At 45.6% G+C, this 17,339-nt stretch overlaps 1 protein-coding gene across 14 annotated transcripts in view; it reads right to left on the bottom strand.

Annotated features, from left to right (window-relative positions):
* Window positions 1-17,339, bottom strand: part of LOC107325293 (collagen alpha-1(XIV) chain-like) — a 90,453-nt gene that overhangs the window by 29,889 nt on the left and 43,225 nt on the right. For 6 of the 14 annotated variants that reach the window (XM_085544417.1, XM_085544462.1, XM_085544381.1 and 3 more), the window contains 21 exons: window positions 17,130-17,183; window positions 16,235-16,273; window positions 15,903-15,938; window positions 15,319-15,444; window positions 14,270-14,389; window positions 12,838-12,966; window positions 12,451-12,567; window positions 7,346-7,426; window positions 7,193-7,249; window positions 6,194-6,229; window positions 6,029-6,073; window positions 5,277-5,321; window positions 4,808-4,843; window positions 4,644-4,679; window positions 4,219-4,278; window positions 3,689-3,814; window positions 3,365-3,436; window positions 3,162-3,197; window positions 2,581-2,640; window positions 993-1,037; window positions 570-605 (listed from right to left, as the gene is read on the bottom strand). In XM_085544417.1, the coding sequence (XP_085400543.1) occupies window positions 570-605; window positions 993-1,037; window positions 2,581-2,640; window positions 3,162-3,197; window positions 3,365-3,436; window positions 3,689-3,814; window positions 4,219-4,278; window positions 4,644-4,679; window positions 4,808-4,843; window positions 5,277-5,321; window positions 6,029-6,073; window positions 6,194-6,229; window positions 7,193-7,249; window positions 7,346-7,426; window positions 12,451-12,567; window positions 12,838-12,966; window positions 14,270-14,389; window positions 15,319-15,444; window positions 15,903-15,938; window positions 16,235-16,273; window positions 17,130-17,183 (1,392 nt within the window). Of the gene's footprint in view, window positions 1-569; window positions 606-992; window positions 1,038-2,580; window positions 2,641-3,161; window positions 3,198-3,364; window positions 3,437-3,688; window positions 3,815-4,218; window positions 4,279-4,643; window positions 4,680-4,807; window positions 4,844-5,276; window positions 5,322-6,028; window positions 6,074-6,193; window positions 6,230-6,270; window positions 6,482-7,192; window positions 7,250-7,345; window positions 7,427-12,450; window positions 12,568-12,837; window positions 12,967-14,269; window positions 14,390-15,318; window positions 15,445-15,902; window positions 15,939-16,234; window positions 16,274-17,129; window positions 17,184-17,339 lie in introns of those variants that run through there. The other 8 variants (XR_014945222.1, XR_014945209.1, XM_085544514.1 and 5 more) reach the window with 7 other exon arrangements.

A 17,339-nucleotide genomic window follows, 5' to 3' on the forward strand; every position in this document is an offset into this window, starting at 1 on the left:
CCATGGTCAGCATGTCCACAGTGCAGAGCTATCATTGTATTTCCACCTTCCAATGTGGCATGGTAGCTGCAGTCATATGCCAGTACTACACCTCGGGTGGGAAGGTATCCTGTATTTTATAGGGTTTCCCAGATTTCAATCTCAAAGCTTGGATTTTGCACTAAAAGTGTATGAAATACTAACTGTTCCTCAAGGTTTTATCTAGGAGGTGGGATATGAAGCTGAAGGGTTTGGATTTGGTGCTTGATGGCATCTCAATACCCTTCTCCAGTGCTCATAACTGGCAAAGTGACAGCAGATGGGAGAGACTAAAAGGACCGGGTGGGGACAAGAGACCAAAGAGAGTCTATAAAAGTGCACTGAGTTTCCTCTGAGTAGCAGCACTATATGTGTCTGATTGCACATCCCTACATTTGGACATTGCAGGGAACTATTTGTCACTTCACATTTTCATACACTGATTAAAGTCCACCCCCCCCCGCCAACATCTGTCCCAGAAAGATTCCCCATAAAGGTGCCCTCCTCTTAGGGAGGTGCATAGGAAAAGGGTGACAGTGACTCTTGCTTACTCTTTCGCCTTTCACACCTGGGAGACCTTTTGGACCCTGCAAAAACACAAAACAAGATGTGAAGATAAATACGAGTGAGGGAAGATATTAGGAAAGAAAGAGCAGCCTCCACTATAAGAGCTACCTCCAAGAAGAGGTTTCAGCAAGGAGAAGCTGCTGGTGGGAGGGGTGCAGAAGCTAGATTGGACAACTTGCCCTATTTTGGAACCCTCACATGGAGACTTTTGTATGCAAAAACAAACAGGATAGACAGGACGGGATAGACTAGGATGGCAAGTGGCCAAGAGGATAAAACAATTATGCTTGGTATGACAACTTATGTCTCACATCTGGCTAAAGGATTTACACTCAACCCTTCCAACATGACGTAAGAATTTGGGTTCCCCAGGTTTCTATTTATCTCTGTGCTACATTAACACTTACCATCATACCAACAGGGCCTTGGACTCCCATGATGCCCTCATCACCCTGTTGAGAAAGAGAGGTGTAGTGATGGCCATCAGCAGACACATGCAACATGCACAGTCCCAGCCCCACAATCCATCCCATGGGGAATAACAGGAATTGAGAATGCAAAAGCCCAGATCCTTAAAGGGAGTTTTGCAGCCTTGTTCATTCATATTTTTACATGCATTAGGTGTCTGTCCTATGGTTCTGGTTTAAAGGACTTAAAGGGCTCCATACCACACATATGACATTGCAATTGGACAATGTCCTCAGTATTTAGAAAATACTCTGGTCAGCTTCAAGCTTCAGCTTCTTTTTAGCTTTCAAGAGAAACACATCTGTAGGATGATCTGAATCTGATTCAGCATGATAGTAATCACTCTAAAAAGGTGTTTCTTCTCTGTTCCTACAGGGAGGCACTGGTTAGAATGGCTTGGAAGAAGCAACCTAAGGTTGGGTGACGTTGCATGTCCCTCCTCAAGCTGTATTTACACATGACAAAAGCATGGGCAGCAAAGGGCAGAGTTCTGAGATGTTCCTCTTGTCCCAGGAGAATTCTCACCCTCAATCAGTGGGCTCTTTTATGTGCATTCATTGACTCTTTTTAGACCTTACTGCAAGGGAAAGCTGGTGGATCTGTGAAGTGCTTCAGTGACTTCACTGGGTAGAACCCACAAGACATACAGGTCTTTGAGATGCATAGACTTGGGCATCATTGTGCGATACCAAATCTCTCCTATCTGCTCAATATAACCTGTGATTCTGAGATTCTTTCCAGATTTATGCTGGAGTCAGAAGCGCAGAAACATTATTTCATCATTCCATTCAGATAATAAAGCTTGAGGGAGGTTTACCCCAGACCTTTCACAGCTGTTGACATTCTCATTAACTGTTTTGTCTCAGGGGCCTCATTGAACAGTTCTGCTGGCAGATGGGGAATTTGTCTAAATGGATTGCAGCATAAAATCAGTTTATTCATGGAACAGCCACAGACGGAGCAAATTGAAACACAGCCCTTGATTATGACTCAATGAGGGTCTCCCCAGGGTCTTTGCCAGAAGGGAACCAAAACTTCTCAGCAGCCTGAGGAAAAGTGAGCATTGCTTCCCCAGGGATGACAGAGGGTCAGGAGGGGAGAGGGGAACAAGAATAAGAAAGCTGGAGGTGGATTTCTGAAGGAATGAGTCCGCAGGTAACATCCCAGTGAGGTCCTTCCTCACTGAGACATGCAGATATATGAATGTAGATGCACCACTGAAGCTTCCATCTAGCCAGCAAGGGCACAGACACGTTGATCAATGCAACATGCAGTGCTTGAGGGTGTCTAAATGCAAAGGGGATATTAACTGCGATCTGTGGAGAGAATGTGGTCAGTGCCAGCTCCAGCTGGGTGTAGCAGTGCCTATCACCTCCAAATATGGCCAGAGAAAAATTAAAGTGGGCTCTGTAATCAGCTCTTTTGGCATCTTCTATGATGAGTGAACAGACAGTGATGGTATAAAGTTGCCTCCAAAAGAGAGTAGCTTGCAACAAGCAGAACAAGGAACGTTTACAGAGAACCTACTTGAGAACCAGGCAATCCTCGGGGGCCTCTTGGACCAACAGCTCCAATCCCAGTTTCTCCCTGAAGGTCAGAAATACAAAGGTCTAATTGGAGGAAGGACACCACATGCCATGACTACTGATCAGTTTGACCCATGCAATCCTAGAATCATTAAAGTTGGAAAAGATCTCTAAGGTCATCTCTTGCAACTGTCTGCCTACCACAGTACTGCCCTCTAAACCATGTTGTCCCTAAGCACCACTTCTCCATGTATCTTGAACACCTCCAGCAATAAGGTGAAGCCTCCCTGGGCATCCTGTTCCAGAGCCTGACCACTATCTTAGAGAAGAAGATTTTTCTAATGTCCAACATGAAATGATTTAAAAGTTACAGAAAGAGTCAGGAGACTCCTTTCCATTGACTTTCTGCAGCTCTTTCTGGAGGATGACCCAACAAACTGGGGGAAGAAGGGCGTGAAGGTGAGAGGGGGTGAAGCATCTAGATAGGATCAAGGATAAGGAGCCAGGAGATGGCAGTGGGGTGTCCCATTACTACCCTAGGATCTCAGCCACTTGTGCCCTTCCTGGTAGGCTGGTCCTCACCTTGTTGCCTTTGGGCCCAGGAGTCCCAGGAATCCCCTATAGGATGAAAAAAACCACAACTTTGTTTTGCAGGTCTTTGATGCTCTCCCATCCCAATGAAAGGATAGAAGCACACTCAGCCCAGATACCAGGGACTCAGCCTCTCTCCCCAGCCAAGTCTCAACAGTCTCTCAGAAGACAAAAGGGTGATGTACAAAAGTCACCTCTTTTCCTGGGGATCCTGATGGTCCTGCAGGCCCAGCAAGTCCATTCCGGCCTCTCTTCCCACTCTCACCCTTGAAAACAAAATCCTTTAAGGAGGAAAACACCACAAAGCAAAGGTCCCACTTCTCCCAAGCCAGCCTGAAAGCAGGAGTGTGTCCCTAGGTGATCCTAGGAGTGATAGCCTTTGGGATGCTCCCAATGTGGGGGTATCATTGAAGAGAGGTGGAATTCAATGGATTGGTGTAGGCACTATCAAGAGGACCACATTCATTCTCACCTTGACTTGGACAACACAACATGCACAGTGCCCTCACACCACCTGCCTTCTGTCCTGGTGTCCCGGGTAGACCTGGAGCCCCTCTGTCTCCCTGTAAGCCAGGAATGCCAGCGTTGCCATGAATGCCCTGAATGCCCTGGGCTCCTGGAGGTCCTGGGGCCCCTGGCTCACCCTGTTGAGTGAGTAAGAAGGAATTTAGATTAGAAGTGAGATCAATAGCCCTCCAGAAGTGCTGAAGAAAGCCAGTGATGTATCCTTGAATTCACATAACAGGTATGTAGAACTGGGGGTACTCCAGTAAGAGATGTTCATAGGGATGGACTAGGGGCTGTGACATGGCCTAGTAAATGCCTCTGGATTTGACTTGATCTCAAGTGGTCACCTGGAGGACACAGTGCACTCCTTCCATCCCAAACCCTGTTTGTGCCTTAGCAAGTTGGGTCTAGCTTCAATGCCTTTACCATCTTCAGTGTCTTTCCCATCTAGCAGCGAGATGATCAGCATAGACAATGGAATGTAACACCCACAAAAAAAACCCACAAGTGAAATCCTATCTAGAGAAGAAGAAAGATTTACCTTAAATCCTGGGGGCCCAGCCTGACCAACAGGGCCTCTGAACCCAATTCCTGGCTCTCCCTGTGAAGGAAAGAAAGTCAGGAAGAAGCAAGGCCACTCTTTGCACTATGGGACCATCAAAAAGCACAAACTGGAACACAAGAGATTCAACGTCAGGAAGCACTCCTTCATGTGCAGATGGTGGAACACCAGAACATGTTGCCCAGATAGTCCCATATCTTCTGACATTACCCTTTTATAATGTGTGCCCTGTCCATATGAACCATCAGGACTCCATACATAGGAGGGATAAATACTGGGTCTCTCGGTGACTGTCTCAGGAATTTATCTGGACTCCTCAACTTGAGATGAGAGGTTAGATATTGGGAAGGTAGAAGGGGCATGGTGGGAGAATAGACACCTATGGTACCAGTGCTGTCCTTTACCTTCTGACCACTTTCACCTCTGTCTCCTTTGGTGCCCTGTGAAATGAAGAGAGACTTATCAAGCCCGTTGGAGAGGTGATGTGAAGTAAACCTCAGTGGAACGCCGAGCAAGAGAGTGGTGACACTATCCTGTGCCAGTGGCTGAACCCGACTCCACATCTCACCTTTTCTCCAGGCTCCCCCATCTCCCCAGGCTGCCCCTGCAAGACAAAGAGATCCATTTTCCAACCACCTCCCTTCTCATGCCCGTGGTCGCTGCACGAAGGCATTGATATTCATGGTAACCCATGCAAAATACCCTCTTTCCATTGGACTCTGAAACAACCCTCCTTTGTCCACCTTTCTTTTGAATATCTGGGTCTCAACGCCTCAGATCTCCTGTTTGTCCCTTATGAGAAGTGTTCATGAAGAGGTATTTTGTGTGGCTGAATGCCTGTTTTGATGGCAGAAGATGCCATAAGAAACTTAGGGCTGGGTTTGACCCCTCCTTCTATCCCTGTTTACACCAGCACAATCTCTCACAAACCCTGAATGTCCACTCCATCAGGATGTCCCAGATTCTTATCTTCCAGACCCTATTAGCAAAGGGAGTCTTTTCCAGGTCCCAGAGGCTCACAAAAGCTTGATTGCTACCTTTTCTCCTTTGTTTCCACGGGCTCCTGGAGCTCCTGTTTCTCCCTGGAAAACAACAAACAGCTCCTTTAGTTCAAGTACAAGGGACTTCTTCTTCCCTTTTTGATCCAGGTAGGTGCTACCTTCATTCTTGCATCATATTTCAGGAAGCAGTAATGAAGAACAATCTCCATTCCATCACATTTCTGATGGATCATCAAGCTGGGATATCCCAACCAGATCCAAAACATAGAATCATAGCATATTCTGAGTTGGAAGGGAGCTATAAGGATCATTGAGTCCAATTCCTAAGTCCAACCAGAGTCCAACCAGATTAGGACTGTCCCTCCTCCATCCCTCCTATACTGCACAGTGGAAGTGCACAGACAGAAAACAAACTGTGGAGTAATTGAAAGATATGAGTGGTACTGTGAATCTCCCAGGCCAAGAATACTACAGGTACTCATATAATACTGCAGATACCATGAGCTTGAGGGAGAAAGAAGAAGTTCACTGAGGAGGGAATTATTAAGCAGCCATAAAACCACTACAAATATGTCTAAAGCAGATGTGAAAAACTCAAGGCAGGGTCCTCTCTTCATTCTCAGTGGTCCCAACCATTGGTTACTAACTCTTGAATCCATCAGCCTGGCCAGTTTTTACCCATGACTTTTAGCCTCTAAATGAGACTGCCCTGGGGAGATAAATCTCCATCCTCCCTCATCCCCAGCACTGTTGAGTATCTGCATTAAAGGTGAAACAAAAGCAATGACCTTTTGGCAATGGTAGAGTGGATCTGGAGGGCCCATTTCCTCCTTCTGTAAGAAAACAAATGAACGTACAAAACAGTTTGGATTCTGCATGATGAGAGAAAAGACTGTTCACATCCTCACCACATGCAGTGGTGGTGAAAAGAGCCCTGGACATGAATATTATACCTTAATTCTCCTTGGGTGCTGAGGACCTGGGTATGTCTTGAAGAAGAAAAGAAGAAAGCATGAGAGCAGGTGGGGAAATGTTTCCCCTCTTGAGCCATGGAAAGTGTGTCTTCAAGCAGGGAGATGTTGCACAGCAAATCATTGCATTATAGCAGGGGTAGAGGCATCTTGCAGGGAGTCCATATTGGCCAGGGATCATGAGATCCTCATTGAAACGCTCCTGGTTGGATATGAGATGGTCTCCAGGCCCACTCTGAGCCACTCCAGTCTGGATAGGATACCTGAGATCTGGTTGCACCCATTGGAAATGGGCTGTAAGGTCCACAAACCATGAAATGCCTTGGCAGCAGGTTTCTGGCAATGGCACAGACATCCCACCACAACCCTGAACTTCTACAGACATCCATAGAGTCATAGAATGGTTAGAGTTAGAAGGGACATTTAACGCTCATGTAGTTCAGCTCCTCTGCAGTGAACAGGGACACCTACAGCTAGACCAAGTATGAGAAGCAACGTCTCCACATGGCACAGATAATTTCAGCTCAGTGCTACCACAGCCCACTGCCAAGGACAGGGCAATGGTCAATTACTGCTTTCAAGTAAATTAAATTAATTCAAACTCAGGGGAGATCTAGACCTATGTATTTATAAACACATATTTACTTGTTGATATACTCCTACAAATATCTTCTATACTCCTACAGATATCTTCTATACTCTCAGGACGAAAAAGAAACGAATCGGGTTATCATGTTCCCTCATTGATTATGTTTGATTTTCTCTACTTCTGCTTCGTGAGCATCACATTTCCCTTGCTAAAAACAGTGAGAACACTCTGCTCTGCCAAGAAATTCAGCTTCATCAGCGGCTGTTCCTTGCTTTATTTATTAATATTTATCACTAACCTTTCACATACACCCTCTACACTGAGAAGAAGCACATTGGGCTTCCCTTGTATCCATGTGTTTGAAGACAACCTTGTATCAGGTATTCACTCACCATGGATCCAGATGGTGATCCCCATTTTGGAGCTCCTGGGGCACCGGGAGGGTGAACCTATGATAGAGCCAACAAGAAATGGTCCCCACTCCCTTACGGCTCTTCTCTTAGACATTGCTAGCCTAAAGCCTTTGGGATGTAATGGGACTTTACCATATGTGTGTCATGCTGGGTTGATCTCCTGGCTCTAGGCTGCCTCGGGTGTGCAGAGCCATCTTCTGAATTCATGTTTTCCTACAAGAAAGAAAGCAGTATAATAGAATCACAGAATCATTAAGGTTGGAAAAGACCTCTAGTTCAACTGTCCACCTACCACCAATTACACTGTACAGCCAGTCATCCCACTGAGCATCCCTCGTACAATTATCTTATGGTTATTTCAGGGGAATAATACCTAAATTCATGCAACTTTGAACTCTGCTTTTTTTCCCTGCAGCATCCATGCCTGGGTAACACACGTGATACGCATTTATTGCACCCAATATATCTGATTGCAGTAATACAACTGTTGATGTTTGATCACCCTACTCAATGATCTTGCTGACATTTGCAGTGCTCGTGGCTTTGGCTGATACATATTTAAGACACACACTGTAAAGCTTGTACAAATAGTTACTGGCCTGGATTGTAAATTGGTTGTAATACTAGCAACAGTAGTTTATCTGCTCTCTGTTCTAAAAACAATCATATTCCTGCTCAGTATACAGCAATTATTCCCTGACCCACATGGTGTTGAACTGTGGAGCAGCTTTGGCAAACATATTGATGTGAAAACAATAAAGCAATGGAGTGATTCACAACAACAGAAGGCAGGAAACCTCCATGCACTCAAACCTCAGCCATGAGCCCAGCCAGGAGCATAGGCAAAGTACTAGGATGGGATGCAGATATTTGGCACTATTTCCACATTTGTATTATTATTATTTTCAGAGTCGAAGACCTGGACTGAACCTCAAAATTTAATCTAGAATCGTGTGTTGAGTTCTGTTCTGATGGATTTAACTAAGTGGATGATATTTACAGGCTAATAAACACAGGAAGTTTCTGACTCAGTAAAATACACGAGGAAAAATGATATTTTTTGCTCAAAGAAAACTAAAATTCTTTATTGAATCATGGTGAGGAGCAAGAAGGAGGAAGAAAAGATTCACCAGTGATGTGCTGGCACACATTGCTCAGGGGTGCTCATTTGGAATGGGTTCTGGCCATCCTGCACTGGGTTGCAGCTGATCTGCATGCAAAGCAGATACAAAATGCTGCTGCTGTTTTGCTATGGGTCCATGTTCATTGTGAAGTGCATCACAAGGAAAAGGCATGGCACACCCATGGGTTGCCAGGACCTTGCTGAGGTTTTATGGCAACCCGTCTGCATGTGATCTCATAACGCTGCCATTTACAGGGGTGGTGGGAAATTGCAGGGGGTAATAACTCTCCTTCATTCTGCAATTCCTCTGCAATTTTAGTAGTTTCCAGCTCCAAGATGCCAGCAATAAGGTAACTCATGGGAAAGGAGTGAGAGCTGCTGCTTTCTGAAGCAGTGATTTGCTGATAGTGAGTGGCAAGGTCAGGAAAAAGGAAAGAAGAATGGAAAGGGAAAAAAGCGAAAAGGATGAAGAGGAGAAGGAGAAGGAGAAGGAGAAGGAGAAGGAGAAGGAGAAGGAGAAGGAGAAGGAGAAGGAGAAGGAGAAGGAGAAGGAGAAGGAGAAGGAGAAGGAGAAGGAGAAGGAGAAGGAGAAGGAGAAGGAGAAGGAGAAGGAGAAGGAGAAGGAGAAGGAGAAGGAGAAGGAGAAGGAGAAGGGAAGGAAAAGAAAAGGAGTAGAGCTGATGTAATGAGGTCTGGAAAGAAAAAAATGGAAATACAGTGAGGAGGAAGAACTAGTTATCCAAAGAAAGAGAGAAACAGCAAAGAGCATGAAGATATCAGGTAAAAAAAAAAGAGAGAGAGAGACCTTAGGTATATCCGTATGGAGAAAACAAGGGGCATTTATCTGTATTAACTCTGAAAACGAGTGAGTTGAGGCTGGGAGATGGAGGGGATTGACCTGTCCAATCCCATAATGCCAAAGAATTGGTTCACCCACAGAAAGAGTCACCACCCGCCTCTTCTTGCACGGGCATGTGTACCAAGGCTCATCCTGTCTCTATATCAGTTAATTTGCTTCCCCCATTAACTCCTGCCAGCCAGAAATTGCATCTCTGAGATGAAGCTTCTTGGGCTATTACAGACTGCTTCTCTCTGGGGCCCTGTGAACCTTTTAACAGGTAAAATTTGTGATTGCAGCTGCTGCTGACGGGAAAACAAGCGGCTCTATTTTGCTCTCTTTGCATTGCAGAGATCTGTGCTGTGGGGAGAAAGGGACTGCTCCTGGCCCCCTGCCTATGGACCATGTTTTTTTTCTCTTCCTGAGGATAGAGGGGATAAATGGGGCAGTTGGTAAACCCTAAGTGCCAACATTTGGATAAATGATTGTGGCTCTGCTCCTCACCACCCCTGGGGGTTTTAAATATAATTTTAAGAAGTGCTTTCTCAAATGGGATGCAGAATTCTGATTTTGGTCTTTGGGATCATAGAATCATTGAATGGTTTGGGTTGGAATGGACCTTTCAGACCATCAAGTTCCAACCCCCTGCTATAGACAGGGACACCTCCCACCAGACCAGGCTGCTCACAGCCCCATCCAGCCTGGCCTTGGATGCTTCCAGGGAGGGGGCAACCACAACTTCTACAGGCAGCCTGTACCAGTGTCTCACCCACAGTAAAGCATTTCTTCCTTATTTCTAGTCACAATCTACCCTCTTCCAGTTTAAAGCCATTTCCCTTCATCTTGTCACTACACAGCCTTATAAAAAGTCCTTCCTCAGCTTTCCTGCAGGCCCCTTTCAGGTACTGGAAGGCTGCTATAAGGTCCCCACAGGACCATAACTTTCTCAACCTGTCCTCGCACAATTGGTGCTCCAGACCTGTGGTCATCTTTGTGGCCCTCTTCTGGTCCCACTATAACAGCTTAGTGTCTTCCTTGTGCTGGGGGCCCCAGACTTGAATGCAATACTCCAGATGGGGTCTCATGAGAGCAGAATAGTGGGGTGAAATCACCTCCCTTGACCTGCTGGTCACACTTGTCTTGATACAGCCCAGGATATGGTTGGCCTTTTGGGATGCAAGCATACACTGCTGGCTTGTGTTGATTTTTCATTTACTAACACTGCAGAGATGAAGGGATTAATTAAACTACTGACACCCCTAATTACCGAAGACAGCACTACTTTGGCCCCACACCTCTCTTCCTTCCCAGTGCCATGGCCATAGTGTTTGGGCACAGAGATGCATTTAGTTCCCTCAAAACTGACCAGTAGGGTTCAGTCCCTTTTCATTAAGGAGGAAGATGCTCTGTCTGATTTATTAAGTCCAAATGTGTGAAACTCTGATGAGGTTGCCCATGAGAAGCATCCAGTATAACTCAAGCCAACAGTTTCAGTTTCACCTAATTCATAGATAGTGGGTGCAGGTCCATAGGGTCTGCGCTCTGTCTGCTTTAGAGAATGGGGCACCACAGAGCTTCTGCCTCAGCCAGGGTCATATACCCATTAGAAATGAAGAGTCACTACCTCTGGAGGTCTACAAGGAAAGGGTGGTTGTGGTACTGGCTTAGTGAACATGATGGTAATGTGTTGATGGTTGGACTTATTGATCTTAGACATCTTTCCAGGCTTAATGACTCTGTGATTTTATGATCCTCTGTCTGCTGGAAGCAGGCTCTGCATGCTCCTGACTGCATGCACTGTGGCTGCAGCTGAAGGATGCTCACTGCTCAGGCTGCAGCTTGCACACAAACACATGTGAATGCTCCTGTTTGTGTGCTTGTGCTGGGAGCCCTCTCCTGGCTGCTGCAACCATCGTGAGTCTGTACGGAGGTAATTTGCAATAGGAGAGGAGGCAAATTTCCAGCAGACTATTCAAATCAGAGCAAGATTTCCTCTTGACAGAGCATCTCCACTTTAAGCTACCTCCCACGTTGCTATTCCTAGAAGTATCGGATGCCGTTCATAGCAGAAACAGCTCTTGCTGCTGTAAGCAAACACTCAAGGGATTTTTCTGTTCAGGTTGTAAGCATCCTGTCTCCAAGTGTTTTATATTGTCCCACATGACATCCTGCTCATCAGATTGGAGAAGAATGGATTTGATGGTTGGACCACTCTCTGGATAAGGAATTGGCTGTATGGTTGCACCCAGAGAACTGCGGTCAGTGGCTCATATGGGAAGGTATTATATTGAAATAATAGAATAAGTTGGGAAAGACCTCTAAGATCATCCAGTCCAACCACCAACCCATCCTCACCATGCCCCCTACCATGTTTATTATCACCAGGGATGGTGACTCCAACATCTCCCTGGTCCAACATCTGACGACTCTTATGGAAAAGAGGTTTTCACCAGTATCCAACTTAAGGTGTGTTACTTAAAACTGCACCAGATGAGTGTCTCTGTCCTCTCTCCATCACTGAGGTTGGTGTCACATAGTATGTGGTATTGGGGAAGGGTCTACCAGCATGACCCACTGCTCTCATAATTGATGTGAAAGCAAAAAAGATGTTGCGTTTGGTAGATGGAAGCTGAGCATGATATGGGCTCTTGGAAGAGAATGCATATCTGAGAAAGCAGAAATAAAGAGTGAATTCGAATGGTAGGACACAGACAACCATACTTTAGCAAAACGCCAATGTTTTGCTCATCAGCTCACCTGTGATAGCTGTTATCAGCCTCAATGTACCCTATAACTTTGCTGCATATAGTATAACATGACTTCGAGGGTCTCTCTCTTTGTTGTTGTCCCTCAGTAACTCATCTCTTCAGTATTTTAATAGACAAAAGTCACACATCTTGAAAGAAGAGCTGTGTCACCCTACAATGTGTTCCCTCTGGGACAGTCACTTTGTCTCCATTGACCCACAAAGTTTGTTAAATTCCAGTCTCCTCTTGTTGAAATTGTCATTTTTTTTTCCCAACAAAATGTGTAATTAACCTCCAAGAAAATTTATCAAGGGTTCTAGGGGACTCCCTGGCCATATATAAAGGACACAGTTGGCCAACAGTGTCCTGCCCAGACCTCATGTCCAAGCAGTGGTCTTTGTAGATGTGTCTGGGGGCTGTTCCAATGCTCAGAGCACTGGGTGTAAGATGCACATCCCAGTCTCCTCCAGTCTATCACTGATCTCCACACTGGTCTTAGTGTGACCTAGTGCTGCTGGGAAATACCTACAAGGCTGTTGTCCTCTTGTGGCTGTCCTTCCACTCTTTCCTCCAGGGATTCAAGAAGCTCTATGGACAGGTTTCCTTGCAGATCACCTTCTAGATGTGGTGAGGGCACAGAGAAGCTCTGCAGAAAGTGGGAAATGAATGACAGCATAGTCTTAATGATTACCAGAATGGAACATGGAAAGCAAAGTTTCAGGCACTGGAATTGATTCCTGCAGGAATCCTTATCCTTTCACTAAATTAACTTTTCACTGCAGTAAAACAGCGGAAGAATCCACAGTATTGCAAAGGGTTTATCTAATCAAGTTCTTCAAAATGTAATCCTTTTGCATCTATTTAATCAGCATGAGTAGGAATGTAATTAGAAGTCACTGAACAGGCATTTACATACACTGCTGTGAGAGATATTTGTCCCTTTTGAGTCTCCCTTACTCCTTCTTTCCTCAGATATTTTCTCCATTGACTCAGGAGTGTTCCCCAGGGGTTGGTGCTCAGAATCAGAACCATCAGCAGATGGACCCTGTGGAGACCAAAGAAAGTTACTGCTTTTCCAAGTCAAGACCTCATCCACAACACACTGTTTTATCCACACTGCCACTCATTAGAGGCTGAGGATGAACCTAAAGAACCAAGTTGCCAAGGTCTCTCTTGCACTTTACTTGGGAAATGCCAATGATGTTGGGCTGTGGCATCCAACAGAGATCCCTGATGGGTCAGGGGGCTGCCCAGTGACTCAGAGGTGAATGTTTTGCCTCTTCTACCTTAAACCCCAAGCAAAGTCCTTAGAAAGAAGTGTTTGGCTCCTCTCACCCCATCCTGGACAAACAGCCCAAGCCATCTAATTATACCCCAAACCCCTATTCATAGTGGCAGAGATAGTGACAACATTTATGAAAAACCCTGACCACTAAGATGGACAAAACTCCCTTATTGTCATAGCTTTGGTGTCTCTGCTGCCCAAATCTGGCTCCAGGGTTGCTGGTGTATGTCAGTTTTTGGTTTCTTGGGAACTCTGATGCAAACAAACCTACTGGTGAGCACTTCATTCTCCCTTGAGGCCCTAAAATGCTGTTATCCTGGCTGCTATGATCTGGAAAAGCAAGATCACAGCAAGATCCTGGAGCAGAGTAAGGATGAGCCTGCCTTACCCTAAGTGCCTGAACAACAGGTCATCAATGAACCAACCACAGAGGAAGACAAATTCACCATGAGCTGGCTCCAAACACTCCCACATCTCTTGTGCTCCAGTTACAGGCAACATTTCCTACCCATGACTAACAAAGGTTTATGGTGAGTCAATTCTCGACTGTCATAAGAGAGGATTAGAAAAGACACAATTGCAGCTGCCAGTGCTGTTTTCCAGACTGTCCTTTTTCAGGACTGTATAGTATGGGCAAATTAAGACCCAGGGTTTCTCCTGCAGCTATGAGAGGTAGCTTGGATACAGCTCTCTATGTTTATTCCTGGATGTGTACTGCAGCAGACAGGAACTGGTGTTCAGGACGAGATAAACCATAACATCACTAGTAAATTTCTAATTTCCATAACAACAAATTATTTGTTACTTGCAATTGCCAAAGCTGTAGGCAATTAGATTATCTGTAGCAATTAGCGTGGTTACTTGAGCAAATGAGAGCTGTGGAGTCATGGCAGGGACAAGAAAAAAATGTATTTGGGAATGGGGGATGAGGGATGAGCATGGACTGGAAGCTCTGGCATGCATCAGATGTGTGAACTGTTAATGTTATCACTGCAGCAAACTGGATGGACAAGAGCACAGATCTACATGACTATACTTCACCAATTCTGCTGTTTGTTCTCACCTTAGGGAGTCCTTCAGACACCAGCACCCTAAATGGAGTGTCCACTGCCAGACTCTGTGGTTCTTCTGTCACCCCAGTGCTGGTCAGGGCATCATGAGAAGTATCAACTGGCAATGAACCCTGTAACGCCAATAAAACAACCACCCATGAACCACAAATGCAAAAAGATAGATTCTGATGGCTTATCTCTGCCCATCACCCTGGCACTCCAGCAGTCTTGGTCCCACCTGCTGGCTTTCTTATACCAAGATGGAGACTGTAATAAGCAATCCTTTCTCAGCATTTCATAGAATCAGAGAATCACTGCCATAGAATCGGATCCAGTGAGGGACAACACATGTCAATGATCTTCATCTGGATGTTGAGTCACTGACTGCCACCCTCTTTCTTTTCCAGTTTGGAGAGAAGGATGTTATGAAGGACTGTGTTAGAAGTTCTACTGAACTTCAGATAGATGACACCGGTGGCTCTTCCCTTGTCCTTTGCTGTAGTTATGCCATCGTGGAAGGCCACTAGGTTGGTGAGGAAGGACCTGCCCTTGGTGAAGTCATACTAGTTGTCCTGTACTACCCCTGTCTTAAATATGCCTTAGCATAGCTTCCAGGAGGATCTGCTCCAAGATGTTCCCCAGCACAGGGATGATACCGACAGGTTGGTGGTTCCCTGAATCATCCTTTCTACACCATGAACTTCACCTGTCCACCATGATTCTTCAAACATCATCAAGAGTGATTTGGTGACTACATCAGCCAATTCCCTCAGGATTCTAGGATGCATCTCAGTGGAACCCCAACTCTTCCTACCAAGGTTGTTCTGTGTCCTTTACTTTTGAAGCCAACCCTGTGGTCATTTCTCATGTTTTCAGCTGCTTTGCTCTTCAAATACCCACCCCAATTCAACAAACATTCCTGGTATGAGCCAGTAGCCTCTTTCAGATTAACATGCCTGCAAGACACTATAAACTGCTGGATGACTGAGGTGACCCTGAAGCCTTCACTGTCTCATTTCCTTCTATGTCTGTCCATCTCCTGAACATGACAAATACTCACGGCATGTTTGGGTGTGTGAGGAAGTGCCTGCTTTCTCCTAGATGTCTTGGAGCTGCCCAAGTGCTGCATCAGCCACCCCAGCCCCTCCTGCAGGATTGCATTGGAGAGGTCCTTCAACAATGCCAGCTGCAAACAACAGAGCACACAGTTGTTTACTGTCACTCTCCCATCACCAAGAAACAACAGTGCTATAGCCAACCTGGAATGATGACTGATGTGTTTCCAAGAGGGGAATAGAGCTTCATACAAGCTAAGCCAAGTGGTAGCACCAAACTTTAAGTGGGTATTTTCTAAGATCTCAATTTCATATGAGCCTCAAAGCCTCAGTTAACCCCTTAATGAAGCAGGAGCAAAGCTGTCCAAGAACTTACATACACATGGTAAGATGTAAAGTGAAATCTAATACCCTGACTTCTTGTGAGTGCCAGTGATGGACTAGGATGTGCACACGTCATCTCCAGGAGGCTGGGGATATAGGATAGATAGATATCCCCTAGATATATATAGATATATCCCCTAGATATGGGGGATAGATGGAAAAGTTATTACAGTCATCTTATCAGAAGAAGAAGAGCATTACCTACCTTGATACCATATTCTTCAAAAAGTCTCTCCAGATCCTGTAAGAAGAAAAAAGGGTAAGAACACAACCAAAGCTCTACTCAAAGAGCAGCCAATATATCCCCCTCAGCAGGAGCCTGACTCCAGTGCTCTGGGAAACATGGGGTGTGAGGCAAATAGCATTTCTCAAAGGACTGAACACAGTGATATCTTTCCTCTCTAACCTGGGAGCCAGTCCTGCAGGTGGAGATGGCTAAGCCTGGGGCATTCATAAGGTCTCCTCTGACATCCTGAACACAGGCAGAGGGAAGGTGTTCCCAACATCAACATATTTTATAGTTTTTATTTTCCTTACCTTCATTTCCACTCCTCTTCCTGGTGGACCAGGCTCTCCCTTCAAATGAACGAGATCAACTCATTAATTCTGATTAATGATTGGCATCAAGAATGAGCAGAAGTCACAGAGGTCACAGAAATCTGGCCCTTGCTCTATCCTGCTCCACAACCCCAAATGAATCCCCTTCCTTGGCTCACAGGAGGGTTTGAATTCCGCTCTGCTGTCACTAGAGTAGCAGTTGCATGGAGGTGGAAGCAGGGTAGAGGATGAGCAAGCTGCTCCCAGTGTTGGTGGTCCCTTTTGGAGGTGGCTGTGGTCCTGGTGGCCCTCCACACTACCACATTTGGTCTGGGTGAAATATCTCTGATAGGTTTAAGTATGGACTTCCATATGCGAGTCCCAAGGACAGGTTGTCTTCAGGGCTGTCTGTGTCTCCTTGCCCAGCATGATATGGGTCTTCATGTGAGTGATTCTAGGCTGCTGATGTGGATGAAATGCCAGATAAGCTGTAGCAGCTTTGGATGCCTTCTGGTAGGGGAAGGAGAATCTGATGAGACCAGAAGCTGAGCTGCCTCTCCGATGGGCTTCATTTCACTGAAATCTGGTTTCTGCACTGACAGATTCCGGTGGAATGAAGGGCATCAGGAAGGCCCTAGTAGTGGCCCTAGTAGTGGATCTCATCCAGTTTCTGAACAGCATCTTCTTGCCTAAATGTTGTATATTTACAAAATGGAGTTGTAGAACTACAGCATTGCTGTGACCACAAGTTTACAAGCCCAGCTCATGACTTCTGCTTTGAAAAACCCAATGTTCTGGAGAGTGAGATGAGATCTGAGATAGGTGTTCTTCCCTTCTGGCCAACTCAACCCAATGGCACCAATGCAAAGATGCTACCATACATCTGAGCACATACCTTTGGGCCTGGAGGACCTCTTTCACCTCTCAAACCATCCTTCCCTCGATCTCCCTGTAAGCCAGCAGGAACACATTAGTTCTTCATCCCCTCTAAAATTCACAGTGATCATTGCACATTATGGTGTTTCCCACGTACTGGCCAATGACTAACAACAATCCAACATGGACCTACCAGCCTTTTCTTCTATCTTCTTCTAACTATCTTACT

The sequence above is a fragment of the Coturnix japonica genome, chromosome 1, assembly GCF_054131305.1.
Source record: "Coturnix japonica strain WE chromosome 1, WE-NBRP24, whole genome shotgun sequence".
NCBI classification, from domain to species: Eukaryota; Metazoa; Chordata; class Aves; order Galliformes; family Phasianidae; genus Coturnix; species Coturnix japonica.